The 19,556-nt window shown below is 34.5% G+C and overlaps 1 protein-coding gene across 1 annotated transcript in view; it reads right to left on the bottom strand.

The window, feature by feature from the left end:
- Positions 1–19,336, bottom strand: part of LOC111050764 — a 116,182-nt gene extending 96,846 nt beyond the window's left edge. The window contains exon 1 of the mRNA XM_039426423.1: positions 19,160–19,336. Within this exon, the coding sequence (XP_039282357.1) occupies positions 19,160–19,318 (159 nt within the window). The 5' untranslated portion in view covers positions 19,319–19,336. The remainder of the gene's footprint in view (positions 1–19,159) is intronic.
- Positions 19,337–19,556: the final 220 nt, after the last annotated feature.

Genomic DNA, 19,556 nt, shown 5'->3' with positions numbered 1-19,556 from the left:
TCTTTATTATTCTTCGGCAAACCGAAATCAATTTTTATCCTTTACCTCTATTATATCACATGATCTTTTGACCGATAAGTCCGTTGAAATCATACTTTAGTTTTTCCGTAGCGTAAAGCCGTTTCAACGCTGTTGACCATCTCTCTATGTTCATAGAATACAATGGAGGTAGAACTTTATTAATTAGAGGTAGAGCACTGAACCTGGGCTATTACTCTTACTGGCCAGCTGATAAATCAGTCGACTCACTAATTGCTTGTCTCTCTTTTATCTCTTGTCTTTCTCTTTTAGCCGTGAGAGATGTCCAATTATAACCACTGTCATAGGCTTCTTTCGTACCGCTGAACAATGACTTTTTCCTATACAATAGATGTGAAAATTCCAGTCAACTCTGTCCAAAGGTCAATGAAGTACAATAACGTGAATCAATGAGATATTAGAGATACAAATACAATAACGTGAATTAATGAGATATTAGAGATACAAATACAATAACGTGAATTAATGAGATATTAGAGATACAAATACATTAACGTGAATTAAAGAGATATTAGAGATACAAATAAAATAACGTGAATTAATGAGATATTAGATATACAAATACAATAACGTGAATTGATGAGATATTAGAGATACAAATACAATAACGTGAATTAATGAGATATTAGAGATACAAATACAATAACGTGAATTAATGAGATATTAGAGATACAAATACAATAACGTGAATGGATGAGATATTAGAGATACAAGTACAATAACGTGAATTGATGAGATATTAGAGATACAAATACAATAACGTGAATCATGAGATATTAGATATACAAATACAATAACGTGAATTGATGAGATATTAGAGATACAAATACAATAACGTGAATTGATGAGATATTAGAGATACAAATACAATAACGTGAATTGATGAGATACTAGAGATACAAATACAATAACGTGAATTAATGAGATATTAGAGATACAAATACAATAACGTGAATTGATGACATATTAGAGATACAAATACAATAACGTGAATTGATGAGATATTAGAGATACAAATACAATAACGTGAATTGATGAGATATTAGAGATACAAATACAATAACGTGAATCAATGAGATATTAGAGATACAAATACAATAACGTGAATTGATGAGATATTGGAGATACAAATACAATAACGTGAATTAAAGAGATATTAGAGATACAAATAGAATAACGTGGATTGATGAGATATAAGAGATACAAATATTATAATAATTCCCTGAGACGAATGTACTTTAGAATAATCTCTTCTCAAAGTATCTTTCAAGAGGATTATTTCTTGAGAATGGATAAAAACCCTAAGGATTGTTACAACTTATAGTACAAGGATTGTTATAAGAAACTCCGTTAAATTAACTCCGTTGTAAAGAGAAATGAAAAACCGTCGACTTGAATCTTACTTCGTTCGGTCAATTATAGTATAAATGATAAAAAATTCATCAACCAACTTTCATGTTATGATGATAGTAAACACAACAGAAAACGTTGGTGACAGACATAGGTTAAAACATAACATAACAAACAAACATAGCAAACATAGGTAACCGAAGGTTTAGCACGTCGGCGAATACATCATAATTGAAACCTAACCAACAACCAAAACCCCAGAACTCATGTTATAATTGAAGCATTACTAAGATGATAAATTCTGTTTAGGAATACAGGGATGTCTTCAAAGTGGGAGCTACCTGAGAGGATACGGACTCGAATTGAATTAGATTGGTGATTGTGGGTGGTGAGGGGAGATTTGTTAGGGTGGGGGAGGTTCGACGGCCAATAATTGACGACGTGGCCCAATTCGACGCGTCATTAGGGGCGTCGCAATGATCCCCGCCAGCAATTATTATCATTGCCTTGTGGGCCACTCTAATGGGCCACACATAACCCGGTAATGACAGCTAGCACTCGCTGATATCCGGCGCTCATCTAATCATACATGCCATCCCAGGATGTCGATTTCTACAGCAACAGGATATCATTGAGTCGCTCCCAAATGCTGATTGAAATCGGATTAACTACTCTGTGTACCGACAGCAGATGGAGATGCTCTGCCCAATTATTAGTCCAAGTTTGTAATCGTACCCGTGTATTTATTATCTTTGGATAGCTGATTGAAAAATATTGGAGAAGTAGCGATTATGGAGTTACATGGACAAATAATCTTGGCACTAACTGTATGAAGTTAGTGGACTAATAGAGTGGCAACTGTTAGGCTAGTGATAAAAAGCCAAGTGTTTGTAAATCTAAAGCTGCGTTTAAACCGGAGTAAATAACACAAGTTTTTAACATTTTTGTTATCAACTGATGTTAATTACAAAAGTAATAACATCATGTTGAGTTGCGTTTACACCGGAGTTGATAACATGAGTTATTAATAAAAAGTTGTCAACTTGACTGATTCGACAAAAAATCCCCTTGAAAAAAGTTGATAGCAAGTGTTTTCAACAGAAAATTCCTTGTTATTAACAAGATTCGTGTTTCCATCGAGATTCGGTAACTTTAGTTGATAACAGGTCATCTTCCCCGCAACCCCCTCGCCAAGCATCCCTACCCTACAACTACAGCTGCAGACAAAACACGTGACAAAGTTATTAACTTTTGTTGATAACAAAACCAAAGACCTTAAAGAGATAATAGACCCACAATGCCTATGCCTTCCCAATGATAGCTCTTACTTGAAATTGAAGGCCGCCATTGGGGTATTTTAGCAGGAGATATTATATACATAATATTTGTAATACTATAGATCATAAAGGCATTGGTGGCATGGTATGTAATAATCTGATGGGTTGCCCCCTCAATGGCGGATTTCAAATATATCCAAGTACAACACTAGCGCTGCATGTGAGTCTATGCATCTTCAAGGTCTTTGAACAAAACTAGCAGCTAAAAGAAAATGTTATTAACTTATGTTGAAAACTTTTGTTTTAAACTCTGGTGTAAACGCATTATAATTTATTTACATTAGCTCAGATGAAGATCATTATTTTAATGATCAAACACATGTTTCAATTCAAATTTGAAGACAATTTTTTGCTTTTTATTCCGGCTGCTATATCATTTATATGAATAGTCTCGTTAAATGAAATCATATGGAAGTCAATTATATTGATAACAAAATTATTGTCAATAACAAGGAATTTTCTGTTAGAAACATGAGTTACCTATTAACTATTGTCAAGAGAAATTTTTGACGATTCAGTCAAGTTAATAACTTTTTGTTAATATCTCGTGTTATTAACTCCGGTGTAAACGCAGCTTAAGGGCCGGTTTCGGCAAAATTCTAGCCGGCATGCTCCCCCTGTTATCTCAGTTATTATTGAAGATATCGACTCAAATTTTTTTTTAAATAAAAGAGGAGGAAAAAATAAAGCGCGCTAGCCTATTTTTATACAATTTAGTTAGATTTTAATATTAGAAATAGCTGTTTCAAAACTAACCTTATTTTGAAGAATGGACGATTCTAAATATATTATTATCTCAACTATTTTTGAAGGTATCAACTCAATTTTTTTTTTTGATGAAAGAAGAAGGAAAAATAGGTGTTGCTTCTATGAATTTTATTTTCAAAGACTTTTTAAAACATTAAAAAAAACAGTTTGAATTTCTGAAGTGAGACTCAACAATGAAGAATGATGTTATGTAAACAATGAAGAATGAACTGTGATTAATGAAGCCAATAGCACAGCTGACTCATATTTTATGGCCGAATTAAAGATTTCAAAATAAGCGATTGCTCGAATGAATGTTCGCATCAATTCAACTTCTTCGAAAGTGATTGAAGAGGTAACTACAGGCAAGCATGGACATTGGAATACAATATAATTGATCAATCGATGAATTAAATAGAAATTAGATATTATTCTGGGGAGTTTTTCATTAAATTAACATTAACTTTCTAAAGCTGACCCTGAAACAGAACAGAAATTGGTAATTTTTGGTTTATGTGACTAACAATAATTGTATCTCACAATAAATTGTATCTCAACTATTTTTTAAGATATCAATCAATTTTTTTTAAATTGAAAAGGAAGAAAAAATAGGTGTCGGTAATATAAATTCTATCCTAAAATACTAATTTAAACATTAAAAAAACAATTAGGTTCTGGTCAATTTATGTCAGGTTCAAGTCATTTATATTTATAGTAATTAAGATGATTGAATAGAACAATTGAACATTGAGATAGGATTCAAGAGTTAAGATAACGAGATTTTTCAATAGTAGAGACTCTTTGAGTATGGAAAGAACTATAATGTTAAGAACTAGGAGTTGAAGAAGTGGTGGACAATGTACAAACCTTTACTCTTAATCACATTTTCTTATGACAATGATACATTTTAATTGAATGAACTTGTTATATATATATTTGAACTACCGCCTAAACAGAGTAGTCAACATAAAATATTGCACAGAAATGAAGAAAACACTGATTCAATTTATTACCAACAACATTTATTTTACATGAATATGATATGAATATTACAAACATTTGCATTATAATCTAAATTATTATCCATTGTACATTTCTACACTACAACATTCAAAAAGATCAGACAGGCATTGAATTTGAAACACAAAGACAGACACATTCATAAGGCGCTGTTCACCTGTTCTAGTATTTTCTATTCTGTATCGTATTCGACTTAACAATAATATAAAGTGTTCAATAAAGATCATTGAAATAATTCTACTGAGAGTTCTTATTCTTTCAAAAATACACAACAGAACTCTTGAATCAAGTCAAATAATTACTAACCTGAACAAGTATGACCAAAGCTTACTGAGCCCGGGCCAAGAACAGATCTCTCCTAAACTAAACTTTTTCTAATCTGAGATTTTCCTAAAATTAGCTTCACCTAACTAGAGTTTTTCCCAACCTAAGCTTTTCCTAACTAAGCTTTAACTAACCAAAGCTTTTCCTAACATAAGCTTTACCTAACCTTAGCTTCTCCTAACCTAGCTTCTTCTAACCTAAGCTTTCCCTAACACTTGACTTTTTCCTGACCTAAGCTTCTCCTAACCTTTGCTTCTCCTAACCTAAGTTTTTCCTAACTCAAAGCTTTCCCTAACCTAAAGCTTATCCTAACCTATGCTTTCACTAACCAAAGCTCCCTAACCCAAGCTTTTCCTAACCTGAGCTTTACCTAACATTAGCTTCTCCTAACCTAAGTTTTACTAACCCAAGCTTTACCTAACCTTAACATTTCCCAACCAAAGCTTTTCCCAACCTAAGCTTTTCCTAACCTGAGCTTTTTCCCACCTAAGCTTTTCCTAACCTTAGCTTCTCCTTACCTAAGTTTCTCCTAACTCAAAGGATTTCCTCAACTAAGCCTTCACTAACCAAGCTTTCCCCAACCAAAGCTTTTCCCAACCTAAGCTTTCACAAACCAAAGATTTCTTAGTGCGCCTCTGAAGGGCCAACTTAACATACCTACCAAATTTGAACGTTTTTGGTCCGGTAGATTTTTAGTTCTGCGAGTGAGTGAGAGAGTCAGTCAGTCAGTCAGTCAGTGTGTGAGTGCCATATATATATATATATATATATATATATATATATATATATATATATATATATATTCAAAAGTAGCCCTATAGAATCTACTTGTATAAACTGGTATCCTCAATCTAGAATCTAGTCTTGAATATTTTTTCATCTTCTTTCGCAAGGATATAAACTTCAAAAACTTTTAACCTTTATAAACTAGAAATGAACAAGAAAATAAGGTGTCAAAGAAAATAGTGACAAAGAAAATTAGGTTCCATTCAGTTGTAGTGTTAAGTCATAAATCTGTATATTTCACAGTGTGCAAGTACAAAACTTGAGAGGCTAGTTCCAATATTTCTTCATGATAGTAAAAGCCCCATTCACTTATTCTAGATTGAACTTGGAGAAGAGAAAACGATGAGAAAACGATGGAGAAGAGAATATTATCAACGTAGTGGATACTCTTATTATAGTTCCACTGTGATATTAATTCAACACAATTTGTTTTCAATCACTTTGAACAATAGGCCTATCAATTACGACATAGCAGTCAGGTATTTATATACACTCTGAGTGTTGATGAAGGGCCTAGTGTCCGAAAGCGCTACACTAATGTAAGTAGGAGCTAATAGCTCTTATTTATATAAATACCTGACTGCTATGTCGTAATTAATTGTTCAAAAGTGATTATTTAACAAGCAGTTCGTAATGGAATCAAACATTGGAGAATATTTTCTTAATACTAATAACGTAATACTTATTTCTAAAATATAAATAAGAATTTGCAGATTAGAGATGCTAATATAGGAGGTGCCAAACAGCGGAGAGATGATTAATTTAAAATGTTATCCGAAATGAAACTATTTTTCCACAGTTGAAATATAATAAGATCTCAAGATTGTGGACAACACAAGTTAAATACATTAATGGCCGGTTTCCGAGCTCGGGATTCGACTGAGTTCTAGACTTCAAACAGCGGCATTAAGAAAATTGGCTTTCCGAAACGGGACGTAGTCGTAGTCATTGTCAAAGTCACGTTTGAATCAAATTTCAAAAAACTATAAAATTAAACACAAAATAAAATAAAGAGAAAATAGTGTAAAGTTTCAGCTATTTTGAATTATTTAGAAATGTTTTATTTCGTCAAGAAAAAAAAAGTTTCCAATTATAGAAATGAGAAAATGAAGCCTGCGACTACTGTTAAAAAAACTGCATCTACGCCCCGTTTTGGAAAGCTAATTTTTTGACTCCAGCTGTTCAAAGTCTAGAACTTAGCTAAATCCCGTGCTCGGAAACCGGCCCTAAGTTAAATACAATATGATTGTTCTAGTGCTTATAAATTCTACATTATATAGTAGTCTAGTGAATGAATAATTCAGTGATTCCTCTTTTTTTCTCTTCTAGGGAAGTTGAAAATTTTTGTCCTCTTTCCTCTTTTCTTTGGAAGTTGAGTGGAAAATGACACTGGACACCTTCTGTAAATCTACGATATATTATTACCTTTATATATATATTTATTCTTTTGGAAATAACAGTCACCGATTGTATGACAAGCTAAGAGATGACTTCTTTATTATTCTTCAGCAAACCGAAATCAATTTTTATCCTTCACCTCTATTATATCACATGATCTTTTGACCGATAAGTCCGTTGAAATCATACTTTACTTTTTTTCGTAGCGTAAAGCCGTTTCAACGCTGTTGACCATCTCTCTATGTTCATAGAATACAATGGAGGTAGAAATTTATTAATTAGAGGTAGAGCACTGGACCTGGGCTATTACTCTTACTGGCCAGCTGATAAATCAGTCGACTCACTAATTGCTTGTCTCTCTTTTATCTCTTGTCTTTCTCTTTTAGCCGTGAGAGATGTCCAATTATAACCACTGTCATAGGCTTCTTTCGTACCGCTGAACAATGACTTTTTCCTATACAATAGATGTGAAAATTCCAGTCAACTCTGTCCAAAGGTCAATGAAGTACAATAACGTAAATCAATGAGATATTAGAGATACAAATACAATAACGTGAATTAAAGAGATATTAGAGATACAAATACAATAACGTGAATTAATGAGATATTAGAGATACAAATACAATAACGTGAATTGATGAGATATTAGAGATACAAAGACAATAACGTGAATTAAAGAGATATTAGAGATACAAATAGAATAACGTGAATTGATGAGATATAAGAGATACAAATATTATAATAATTCCTTGAGACGAATGTACTTTAGAATAATCTCTTCTCAAAGTATCTTTCAAGAGGATTATTTCTTGAGAATGGATAAAAACCCCAAGGATTGTTACAACTATAGTACAAGGATTATTTCTTGAGAATGGATGAAAACCCCAAGGATTGTTACAACTATAGTACAAGGTTTGTTATAAGAAACTCCGTTAAATTAACTCCGTTGTAATACCGTTAAAGAGAAAATGTACAACTCCGTTGTAAAGAGAAATGAAAAACCGTTGACTTGAATGTTAGACCTCACTTCGCTCGGTCAATTATAGTATAAATGATAAAAAATTCATCAACTAACTTTCATGTTATGATGATAGTAAACACAACAGAAAACGTTGGTGACAGACATAGGTGAAAACATAACATAACAAACAAACATAGGTAACCGAAGGTTTAGCACGTCGGCGAATACATCATAATTGAAACCTAACCAACAACCAAAACCCCAGCACTCATGTTATAATTGAAGCATTACTAAGATGATAAATTCTGTTTAGGAATACAGGGATGTCTTCAAAGTGGGAGCTACCTGAGAGGATACGGACTCGAATTGAATTGGATTGGTGAGTGTGGGAGGTGAGGGGAGATTTGTTAGGGTGGGGGGAGGTTCGACGGCCAATAATTGACGACGTGGCCCAATTCGACGCGTCATTAGGGGCGTCGCAATGATCCCCGCCAGCAATTATTATCATTGCCTTGTGGGCAACTCTAATGGACCACACATAACCCCGGTAATGACAGCTAGCACTCGCTGATATCCGGCGCTCATCTAATCATACATGCCATCCCAGGATGTCGATTTCTACAGCAACAGGATGTCATTGAGTCGCTTCCAAATGCTGATTGAAATCGGATTAACTACTCTGTGTACCGACAGCAGATGGAAAAGCTCTGCCCAATTATTAGTCCAAGTTTGTAATCGTACTCCTGTATTTATTATCTTTGGATAGCTGATTGAAAAATATTGGAGAAGTAGCGATTATGGAGTTACATGGACAAATAATCTTGGCACTAACTGTATGAAGTTAGTGGACTAATAAAGTGGCAACTGTTAGGCTAGTGATAAAAAGCCAAGTTTTTGTAATATCTAAAGCTGCGTTTACACCGGAGTAAATAACACAAGTTTTTAACATTTTTGTTATCAACTGATTTTAATTACAAAAGTTAATAACATCATGTTGAGTTGCGTTTACACCGGAGTTGATAACATGAGTTATTAATAAAAAGTTGTCAACTTGACTGAATCGACATAAAATGCTCTTGAAAAAAGTTGATAACTCGTGTTTTCAACAGAAAATTCCTTGTTATTAACAAGATTCATGTTTCCATCGAGAGTCGGTAACTTTAGTTAATAACAGGTATCTTCCCCGCAACCCCCTCGCCCAGCATCCTTACCCTACAACTACAGCTGTTCCCTAATAACTTACAGTTGCAGACAAAACACGTGACAAAGTTATTAACTTTTGTTGATAACAAAACCAAAGACCTTAAAGAGATAATAGACCCACAATGCCTATGCCTTCCCAATGATAGCTCTTACTTGAAATTGAAGGCCGCCATTGGGGTATTTTAGCACGAGATATTATATACATAATATTTGTAATACTATAGATCATAAAGGCATTGGTGGCATTGGTATGTAATAATCTTATGGGTTGCCCCCTCAATGGCGGATTTCAAATATATTCCAAGTACAACACTAGCGCTGCATGTGAGTCTATGCATCTTCAAGGTCTTTGAACAAAACTAGCAGCCAAAAGAAAATGTTATTAACTTATGTTGAAAACTTTTGTTTTAAACTCTGGTGTAAACGCATTATAATTTATTTACATTAGCTCAGATGAAGATCATTATTTTAATGATCAAACACATGTTTCAATTCAAATTTGAAGACAATTTTTTTCTTTTTATTCCGGCTGCTATATCATTTATATGAATAGTCTCGTTAAATGAAATCATATGGAAGTCAATTATATTGATAACAAAATTATTGTCAATAACAAGGAATTTTCTGTTAGAAACATGAGTTACCTATTAACTTTTGTCAAGAGAAATTTTTGACGATTCAGTCAAGTTAATAACTTTTTGTTAATAACTCGTGTTATTAACTCCGGTGTAAACGCAGCTTAAGGGCCGGTTCCCGAGCTCGGGATTTAGGTAAGTTCTAGACTTTGAACAGCTTTCAGAAAATTGGCTTTCCAAAACGAAGCGTAGTCGCAGTGAATAGTAGCAGCAAAATATAAATATCTTTATTTTCTCATTTCTATAATTGGAAACGTTTTTCATTGACGAAATGAAACATTCCTAAATAATTCAAAATAGCTGAAACTTTACACTATTTTCTCTTTATTTTATCTTTTGTTCAATTTTCTAGTTTTTCGAAATTCAATTCAAACGTGACTTTGATTATGACTACATCTACGCCCCGTTTCGGAAAGCCAATTTTCTGACTCCAGCTTTTTAAAGTCTAGAACTTAGCTAAATCCCGAGCTCGGAAACCGGCCTTCAAAGTTTGAAATTAAATTTCAACAGTATTTTCTCTATGGTTTCGCTCAGCAAGTATTCAAGGTTTCATACATTATAAGATTTTCCAAAAAAGAACTGTACAACTCAATTATTCATTTCAGAAAGACTGATAGAAACTACATCTCTTTAAAAATAACGGACGAAAAATAGATTACTTTTCTTGATCCAGTACGACAGTTATATTATGTTCCATCGTGTTTTAACACTGAAACGACGACATTGCAGACTATAATAGTTGTGGAAAATTTAAAAATTTAGTCACTTACTGGAGCATGTTCTCGAATCTTATGGGTGTTTACAATTACTGTGACATAGAATCAACATGACAAGACTGTTGACAATAAATTACGACATGGTCAACGAACGTTGACCATGCTCTAAGACTGATACGAAAGTATGTTCCAGTCACTGAGTAGATTCTCGCATTTATCAATATTATTATAGTTAGAAAATTGACATTTCAGTATTCAAACTTGATGAGATACTCATTGTGAAAGTGATAATGTGATAGATTAGAAAAACTGTTGTCAGTAACAATAAGAATACGATTAGTATATAAGAACACAATCATACTCACCTGCTTTGTAATAATTGATTTAGTGCAGACCTGTTTTTTTATCAACAGTGTTTTTAATTAGTAATACCTACACATAACATTTTATCTGAAACGATTTGAGTAGAACATGTAGAATGTTATAAACAATCTTTTCATCCAGGTGAATGCATCATAACATAGAATGGATGATTTAGAACTCCATTCTGAATAAAGGCTCGCTTCGATTGCGTGACTCACTCAACTTGAGTGGACGCTTGTGGTGAGCCTCTTACCTCATTCAAAACTGCTTAAATTTGAGAGGTCTCAAGCCATTCATCCCCATTCACATCGACTTAAGTGAATGGACGAGTACCCAGAACCTGGTCGAATGCCTAATAAGCCTCGAAGAAGATTACGCTCCTCTATCCGATTGATTCTGATTGGGAAGCTTGTATAGCCAACTATACATATCTAAAAAAATGTTTTTATAAATAGAAATGTTCCACTTAATTCGAGATTATAAAACATCCGAATGGAAACGGGAAAATTGGGAGAAATGTAAATTAATTAATATTCATCATGAAAAAAAATAACTCTCATAATTGAACGAGAGTTAACGAGTTCCTACTCTTGACTCTAGGCCAAACTCGTTACAAGTCTCTTTGTTTCTTCGTTTGTATGTTCTACAATAATCGCTTTCAAATGCTCTTCGAACAATTAGCTTCAAATTTTGAACACATAATAATCCTTTGAACCTTCCCACAAGTTCATTGGACAAGGAAAATCACCGACTTATCCGTCCTTTATTATTAAAAAAAGTATAGGCTCTTAATATAACCACAGAGAAAAGAATGCAATATATATATATATATTTTTAAATATAACCAGGTATTGTAAATGTACATAAATCTGAGTACCCTTTTGAATTATTTTGACACGACATGTTTCGGCTACTAATGCCTTTTTCATTTCAAGTAGCCCTAAAGAAAAAATATAACTATGTATTGTGTATGCTATAGACTCAATAATCACAGGAGGAAATATCATACAAAAGGCCAAAATAGCATACAAAGATTCATATCATGGAATATTATAAATTGTTTTCAACCAGAGATTTGAATAGAACAGATGATATCAGCGGCATCTTTGGAAATTAGTACGCTAGATTTTCTTAGCAGCTACCACATATCTCAAATTTTATTGCTATCTATCCCGAGGTCTTCACATATCCCTTTGTCCTGTCTGGTGTTAGTTGGGAATTCCAAACGGAATCCTTTATGTTGGCACTTGGTTGACATGCTCTCTCTATATATAATCACGGTTAAAATAAGGTATTCCATGTGCAATCTAGCGTTAGACTAAGGAATATGAAGTGTACAGGTACAATCCAGTAGCAGGTGCAACCTACTTGCAGAACTGAGAACTACACCAAGCCTTTCCAATCCACCAATCAGAAGAGAGTATGGAAGCTGGGAGGCGTGGCTTGTTGCCATTGGTCCGTTATTCTTACACCATGATTCCTTTATTCTCTTTCATTGCCGCTATCTTCTACGCAGCACTCACTCCTACTCTCTCACTCTCTTCAAGTATAGTGCTGATGGAAAGGATAATATTCGAGTATCATTTCTCAAGAATTGACCACTTACCCATACAGAGTAACCAATTTCTATTGATTTAAATACAGGCCTAATTACAAATTGCGGATTTTAAAATCAGTACAATAGGCATGAGCGAGTTTTTCAGCCCAAAAAGTTCACTAGTTGATTATCGTTCCATGATATATCAGAGATGACAGGAATGATATAGTTTTCTTTACTGTATGATGATATTTTAAAGCTCATGTCACAGACAAGAAAGAATGTAATTTGAGTTGATGACAGGTTGTAGTTGAATCGCATACTAAATTGAATCTTTTTTCCATCTTTGATCATCAATGATCACTGAGGTAGAAGAGTTTTCATCGATCCAAAAAATATTTTCCCAATCGCATACTACATTGAATCTTTTTTCCATCTTTGATCATCAATGATCACTGAGGTAGAAGAGTTTCCATCGATCCAAAAAATATTTTCTCAATCGCATACTACATTGAATCTTTTTTCCATCTTTGATCATCAATGATCACTGAGGTAGAAGAGTTTCCATCGATCCAAAAAATATTTTCTCAATCGCATACTAAATTGAATCTTTTTTCCATCTTTGATCATCAATGATCACTGAGGTAGAAGAGTTTTCATCGATCCAAAAAATATTTTCTCAATCGCATACTAAATTCAATCTTTTTTCTATCTTTGATCATCAATGATCACTGAAGTAGAAGAGTCTTCATCGATCCAAAAAATATTTTCTCAATCGCATACTACATTGAATCTTTTCCCATCCATGCCTCCATCGTAAGTGCCTCGCCAGATCCTAAGTGGATACATCCTCAACTTCCTCGGTTTTTTTTGAAGAGTTGACATTGATATTGTCATACTTCAACTCTACTGGATATCAGATCAAATCTCCTATTGAGAACACTCAACAATGTTTCATATGTAATCTCTTCAATGTAAAGAAGGCTACTGAAGCACTAGGTACTTGACGAAACTACACGTTCACAAATACCGTCATCTTTTCAGAGAATATCGGATTTCCATGATCGACGTCGGTGAATAGGGAGGTAGTGTAATGGCATTACTCTCAAGTGCTATTCACATCAAGTTGAAAACGATCCTGTCAATCACAGTGTTTGTCACTCCAACTGTCAACACTTGAGAATGTCACAGTCAAAACCGACTTCATATTCTGTATCGATTCGGTGACTAGCTGGGATTAACTCAAACCGTAATCAAGATTGTTGTTTTCCACACATTTTTGTAAATCTTTCATAACTTCTACGAATGATGGTTTTCGGAATAAACCTCATTCACTAAGTAACCTTCCTATCACTGATACAAGAAGAACGTGGTATTCATTTATGCTTGTCACGGAAAAGAAATAATAGGATAGAATAGAAAACGTTTTTTATCTAGTCTGGGTAACTATAACCATAGAGAAACAATAGCATAAGTAGATATCCCATGGTATAGGACGTTTATGACGCAATTCTTACTGTTATATCAAGCCGATTACTGTCGATTATTGCCAATTTTTACTGTTTCGTTGGAGTGAGAGTGTAGGAACGGCACAATTTGAGAGACTACCAGCGTCACACAGCTGCATGGGAAAGAACTACGTGAACTATCGGCTTGGGATAACAGTAAAAGTTGCGACATAAACGCCCTATACCATGGGATATCTACTTACGCTATCGTTTCTCTATGCTATTACCATAGAGAAGCATTAGCATAAGTAGATATCCCATGGTATAGGACGTTTATGTCGCAACTCTTACTGTTATCTCAAGCCCATAGTTCATGTAATTCTTACCCGTGAAGCTGTGTGACACTGGTAGTCTTTCATATTGTGCCGTTCATACACTCTCACCCCAACAAAACAGTAAAATTCGACAATAATCAACAGTAATCGGCTTAAGATAACAGTAAAAGTTGCGACATAAACGCCCTATACCATGGGATATTGTATACGCTATTGTTTCTCTGTGCTATTACAATATCATCTTCACAAATGCTCAACTTAAATGATATAAGATATTGCATTCCGTCTCTCTCATATTATATTACACTACTAGCAGGAAACCCGTACTCCGCAAGGGTCTACCGTATTTTAAAACTTGACAAACTGATAACTCGACGTAATGAAATCTTGAAGAATTGCGAACAGGCGTATGACCACCTTCGGTTGATTGAGAATCTATGTGCAAAATTTCAAGTTGAACAGTCCAATAGTTCAGACGTGATGATGCGTCGATCATAATTTTCTTATCACTCACGTGTATAAGCCAGTTCTTTACTTTATTATAGTATAGATTTGACTTACAATGCCTCTATCCGAGAATGGAAAATTTCCGAATTTTCAACAAAACTTGATCAAACTCAGAATTATTTAATAGAGTTGAATACATGGTACAATTATTGAATTCCGCATTCCACTTTAAACTCGATTTCAAGAAATAAAGCCTAAAATATGCTTTAGTTCTCTAAATAGCTATGTGAAAGTATTAACTTATTTCACATTCCATAATACGCAAATAAAATACACAATTAGAAAAGGACCTAGTAAAACAGTCTGGCCCAAAATACTGTCCTCTTCCCGAATTCTAATAGAAGTATGACAAAATTATTCGCGAGATGTCACAGCCCACATATTTACAGAGTTCTTGAGGAATCTATTTACATGGTGAGATTTATTGCATATGATGTGGTGTATCTATGGAGTGAAAATATGAATTGAAAGATGGAAGATTTTTTCATACAGCTTTATCAACTGCTGGAATATTACTACATCATCTGGGCACGTTAAACTGTCGGTCCCGGCTAAAGTATGACAGTCGTAAGGCCCATTGACGGCTCAAACAATATATTCAGGCAAGGTGGAACCTCTGTCAGGAACTCCCCAATAATAAAAGCCATACGATTATTAATATTATTACTATATCATCACAGGAATAGCCTTCATTGGATATTTTAAGTTTTTACTTTCCTTGCCCTATTACCATAGGTAAGGAAAGTATTGCTTTCCGAAAAAAATTAAGGTACCCCAATTTCTACATTTCTATACGTTTCAAGGTCCCTTGAGTCCAAAAAACTGGTTTTTGGGTATTGGTCTGTATGGCTGTGTGTGTGTGTGTGTGTATGAGTGTATGTGCGTCTGTGTACACGATATCTCATCTCCTAATTAACGGAATGACTTGAAATTTGGAACTTAAGGTCCTTTCACTATAAAAATCCGACACGAACAATTTCGATCAAATGCAATTCAAGATGGCGGCTAAAATGGCGAAAATGTTGTCAAAAACAGGGTTTTTCGTGATTTTCTCGGAAACGGCTCCAACGATTTTGATTAAATTCATACCTAAAATAGTCATCGATAAGCTCTATCAACTGCCACAAGTCCCATATCTGTAAAAATTTCAGGAGCTTCGCCCCATTAATGCAGATAGATTCCCAATTATCAGGCTTCAGATACAATTGAAACGAAAAAAATCAAGTGGAATAGATTGAGCATGAAAATCTCTACAATTAATGTTCAGTAACATTTTCACCTAAAATTGAAAATAAGCTTTAAATTCGAGAAAATGTGATTATTCAATTGCAAATCATTGTTGATTCTATTAAATCATTCACTATGAAGAGATAGCAGACCTCATGTGTGTCTCCAGCGTTATTGCCCTGTTACCAGCTGGCTCAAATCTTTGAATAGTAGACTTGAGATGCGCGTGAACACTAGCGTCAGGTGATCAATTTTCATAACGGCAAGGAAAGTTGTGTAGGTGCGCCACACCAGATTTTTATTATAAAGTAAGATGAGATTAGATCAGATATAATTCCCTTGCCAACGTTTAGCCACGATTATGATGAAGTTTGGTGATGGAAAGATGAATAATTAACAAATATTTTGTAAATCTAGAACATTAAAACATCGGCCGTTAATAGCATGGAAATTTCCATGAATCCTCAGCATGTAGTTGAGTCTTCCAGTACCTCTAGTTAGCGTAGACATCTTCTATGCCATCAATCACTTCTGTTAATCAGAAACTCGCAGCCTAACGTCAGCTTTTTGCCGAAGCGAATTAGTAAGTTGAGCTTGGAAATGGTTTTGCAATCAATTGATGCGGAACCTCATAGGAAGCTGGAAGCTGTACATCGGGAAGCATGCATTCAATGGATGCTGGCTGCCGGTTTTTGGCTGCTGGTTGCGAATCATTAATCTGCAATTGTCGACCGTAGATTATCGATTATTATCCACTGTTACAGCCTACCCGATGTAATTAGCTCCATCCGCATGTGAGAGCAGCTTCAATAAAGCACTGTTGATTTATAGCGCGCCCAATAACTAAGGCGATTAAAATGCCGGCCAACAGTTTAAAATTAATTTTCCAACTGAACATTACACATTCGCTTGCCTCCAAGGCTGAACTTATGTGTTCTATCGAAAATTAATTTCTCGTCAATAAATCAGGAGTTGAATCTCACTGCTATCAACTTGGTCCATCATTAGAGCATTGATTACCCACTCACAGTCATATTCATGTTGGTAACCCTATCATTCGGTCGTATTTGATTCATAGCTAATGACTTCCAATTCAATAAACTATCCATTGAAACTTTATATACTGCTCTGAACTAGGAGCAGTTCATCATATTATCAGATGAATAAATGAAATAACTAGGAAGATTAATCTATAACTAGTAGTTCTGTGAACAGTAGACCTCGCGCTCAGTAAGTTACATTGACCTGTTGTTATGCTTTCTCAAAAATTAATAAATAATTTATCAATTTAAAATGTCTAGAAAAAATCCTAAATAAACATAGAGCTTTCTGTCCTATATCGTACCGTGACGTGTCGTCCCGGAATGTGAGTGTGAGCGCTGCTATCAGGTGTCTGGCTGCAACTGTCTACAACGTTGATTAAAAGATAAAATTTTCAAGATGTTTGATGTTTTTGAACGGGTAGTATTATAGTCAACTGTCTACTAACGTTAATGGAAAAATAAATTTTCAAGATGTTCGATGTTTTTGAACGGGTAGTATTATAGACCACTAGACAGCTGATTTATGATGAATTATTCTATAGTCTGATTTTTACGGTAATATTTGCGTATGGAGAAGGCTCCTTTTTCCTTTTATATTATCCTTGAAATGCAAAATTTCCAAAAACCTTGTATATACGTCGACGCGCAATTTAAAAAGGAACATACCTGTCAAGTTTCATGAAAATCTATTACCGCGATTCGCCTTAAATGCGCAACATAAAAACATATAAACATTTAAACATTAAGTGAAATGCCAAACCGACGACTTGAATCTAAGACCTCACTTCGCTCGGTCAATGACTTCCAATTCAATAAACAATCCATTGAAACTTTATATAATGCTCTGAACTAGGAGCAGTTCATCATTCTATCAAATGGATAAATGGAATAACTAGGAAGATTCATCTATAATAACCCTTCTCCCTATTCTCCACGGATTGCTTCAACTCTCCTTAAAGTCATTTCTTCTCTCATTTCGAGTATTTATCCATATCCAATAAGATTCGTTTTATATTTGATTCCAATAGTTCAACATATCCAAAAATCAAATCTGAGAGCTTTTGCAATATTGATATCTTCAGATAATCTTCATCTCTCACATCTACGTATTCACATATGGATTTGACTTATATTACTCTTCTATTTCATGAATAATGAATGACTCAAGCACAGGCAATAAAACGCAAAAATCACAAAATTTTGATACCAGTTCCGAATTTCATGAATTTCCATTTATAATAATTCATTATAAATTTCTATTAAACTGTAAGCTTGAACATTGATGAGCAGGATATGAAGTATGAACAGAGAATAGCCGTATAATTTGGTTATTCTATGCTACGAGTGAAGTGAAGCCCTACTATTGGCCAGTTGCTGTTGACCAATGTATGTTGATCTCTACTTTCATTGGCCGAAAAAAGACAAGCCAGAGTATTCCAAATATGGTGATGATAACCGTTGGACAACAACTAATGAAAATTAACTTAGTTAACTTCACATGAACCAAATCAGGGAAGACCATTTCAAAAAGATGGACCTCCTGGAATTAATCAGGATTGGAATTAACCTGTATTTTTTGCAACCGGTACTAGGTACCTGATTGAATGATTACAAAAGTTCAACAGCTGAGTCATGGGAGAGCTCCTCCCATACTATATATTCTGCTGCTCAATGATCAAACATCTAGTTTATTAGAAATTGATAATGGTGTAAGAAACAAAACTAGTATCTCAAATTGTTCCAAAAAAATACTCGTTTCAAAATATCAAGCCGTTCTCAGTCGTTGAATGACTATGGATATGATGGTTTTGTTACCATAACAACACTGGTCTGGTTGTAAAAAAAGCCTGTTGAATTCCAAGCATGATTCAAAACCAATATCGGGGCACCGAGCTTCACGCGTTATACTATTATATTAAGCGAGCAGTTTCTGTATTTTTGTATATTTATATCTGGTTATTCATGTAACGGATCTTGAAAACGGCTCTAACGATTTTCACGAAATTTGAAACATAGCAGGTTTATGATATAAAAATTCGATTGCACTAGGTCTCATCCTTGGGAAAACTCCCACAGGATTTGTGCAACCTGCTCAAAAAGTAACTTTGAATTCAATGGTTTTGTCACCTTATTTATTAATTTAGATAAATTATTATAGAAGAAGAGAATAGAAAGTGACTGACCTCCATGTCAATGTAGGTGGTGTAGATGGGATAGGGCAGAACAATGCAGATTGCCATTAGCCAAGTGCCCGTGGCGCACACAAAGGCCGGAACTCGCGGCTTCGCTGGCTCCTGCAGGAATCGGTGTCTATCCAGAGCGATCAGCACAAACGTCAGCATTGTCACGTGACTTGGAATATCCTGCACAAAATATCAAATCAATCACGATTTATCCAATGATATCACATATATCAAGTTGAATCACAGTAGTCTCAAGCCAGTTACCTCCGTAAACAAAGCCATAGTGCATTTTGGTGACGACAGCACAGGAAGGGCTACTCACCACCTCTTACACCAATAAAACCCCTAACTGATGTAGATCAGCTGAAGTTAACAAATGTGAGTTTGAGCTGACGTC

Source organism: Nilaparvata lugens, chromosome 4, assembly GCF_014356525.2.
Source record: "Nilaparvata lugens isolate BPH chromosome 4, ASM1435652v1, whole genome shotgun sequence".
Lineage (NCBI taxonomy): Eukaryota > Metazoa > Arthropoda > Insecta > Hemiptera > Delphacidae > Nilaparvata > Nilaparvata lugens.
The sequence above is the reverse complement of the archived record's forward strand: the minus strand, read 5'-3'. Positions and strand labels throughout refer to the sequence as shown.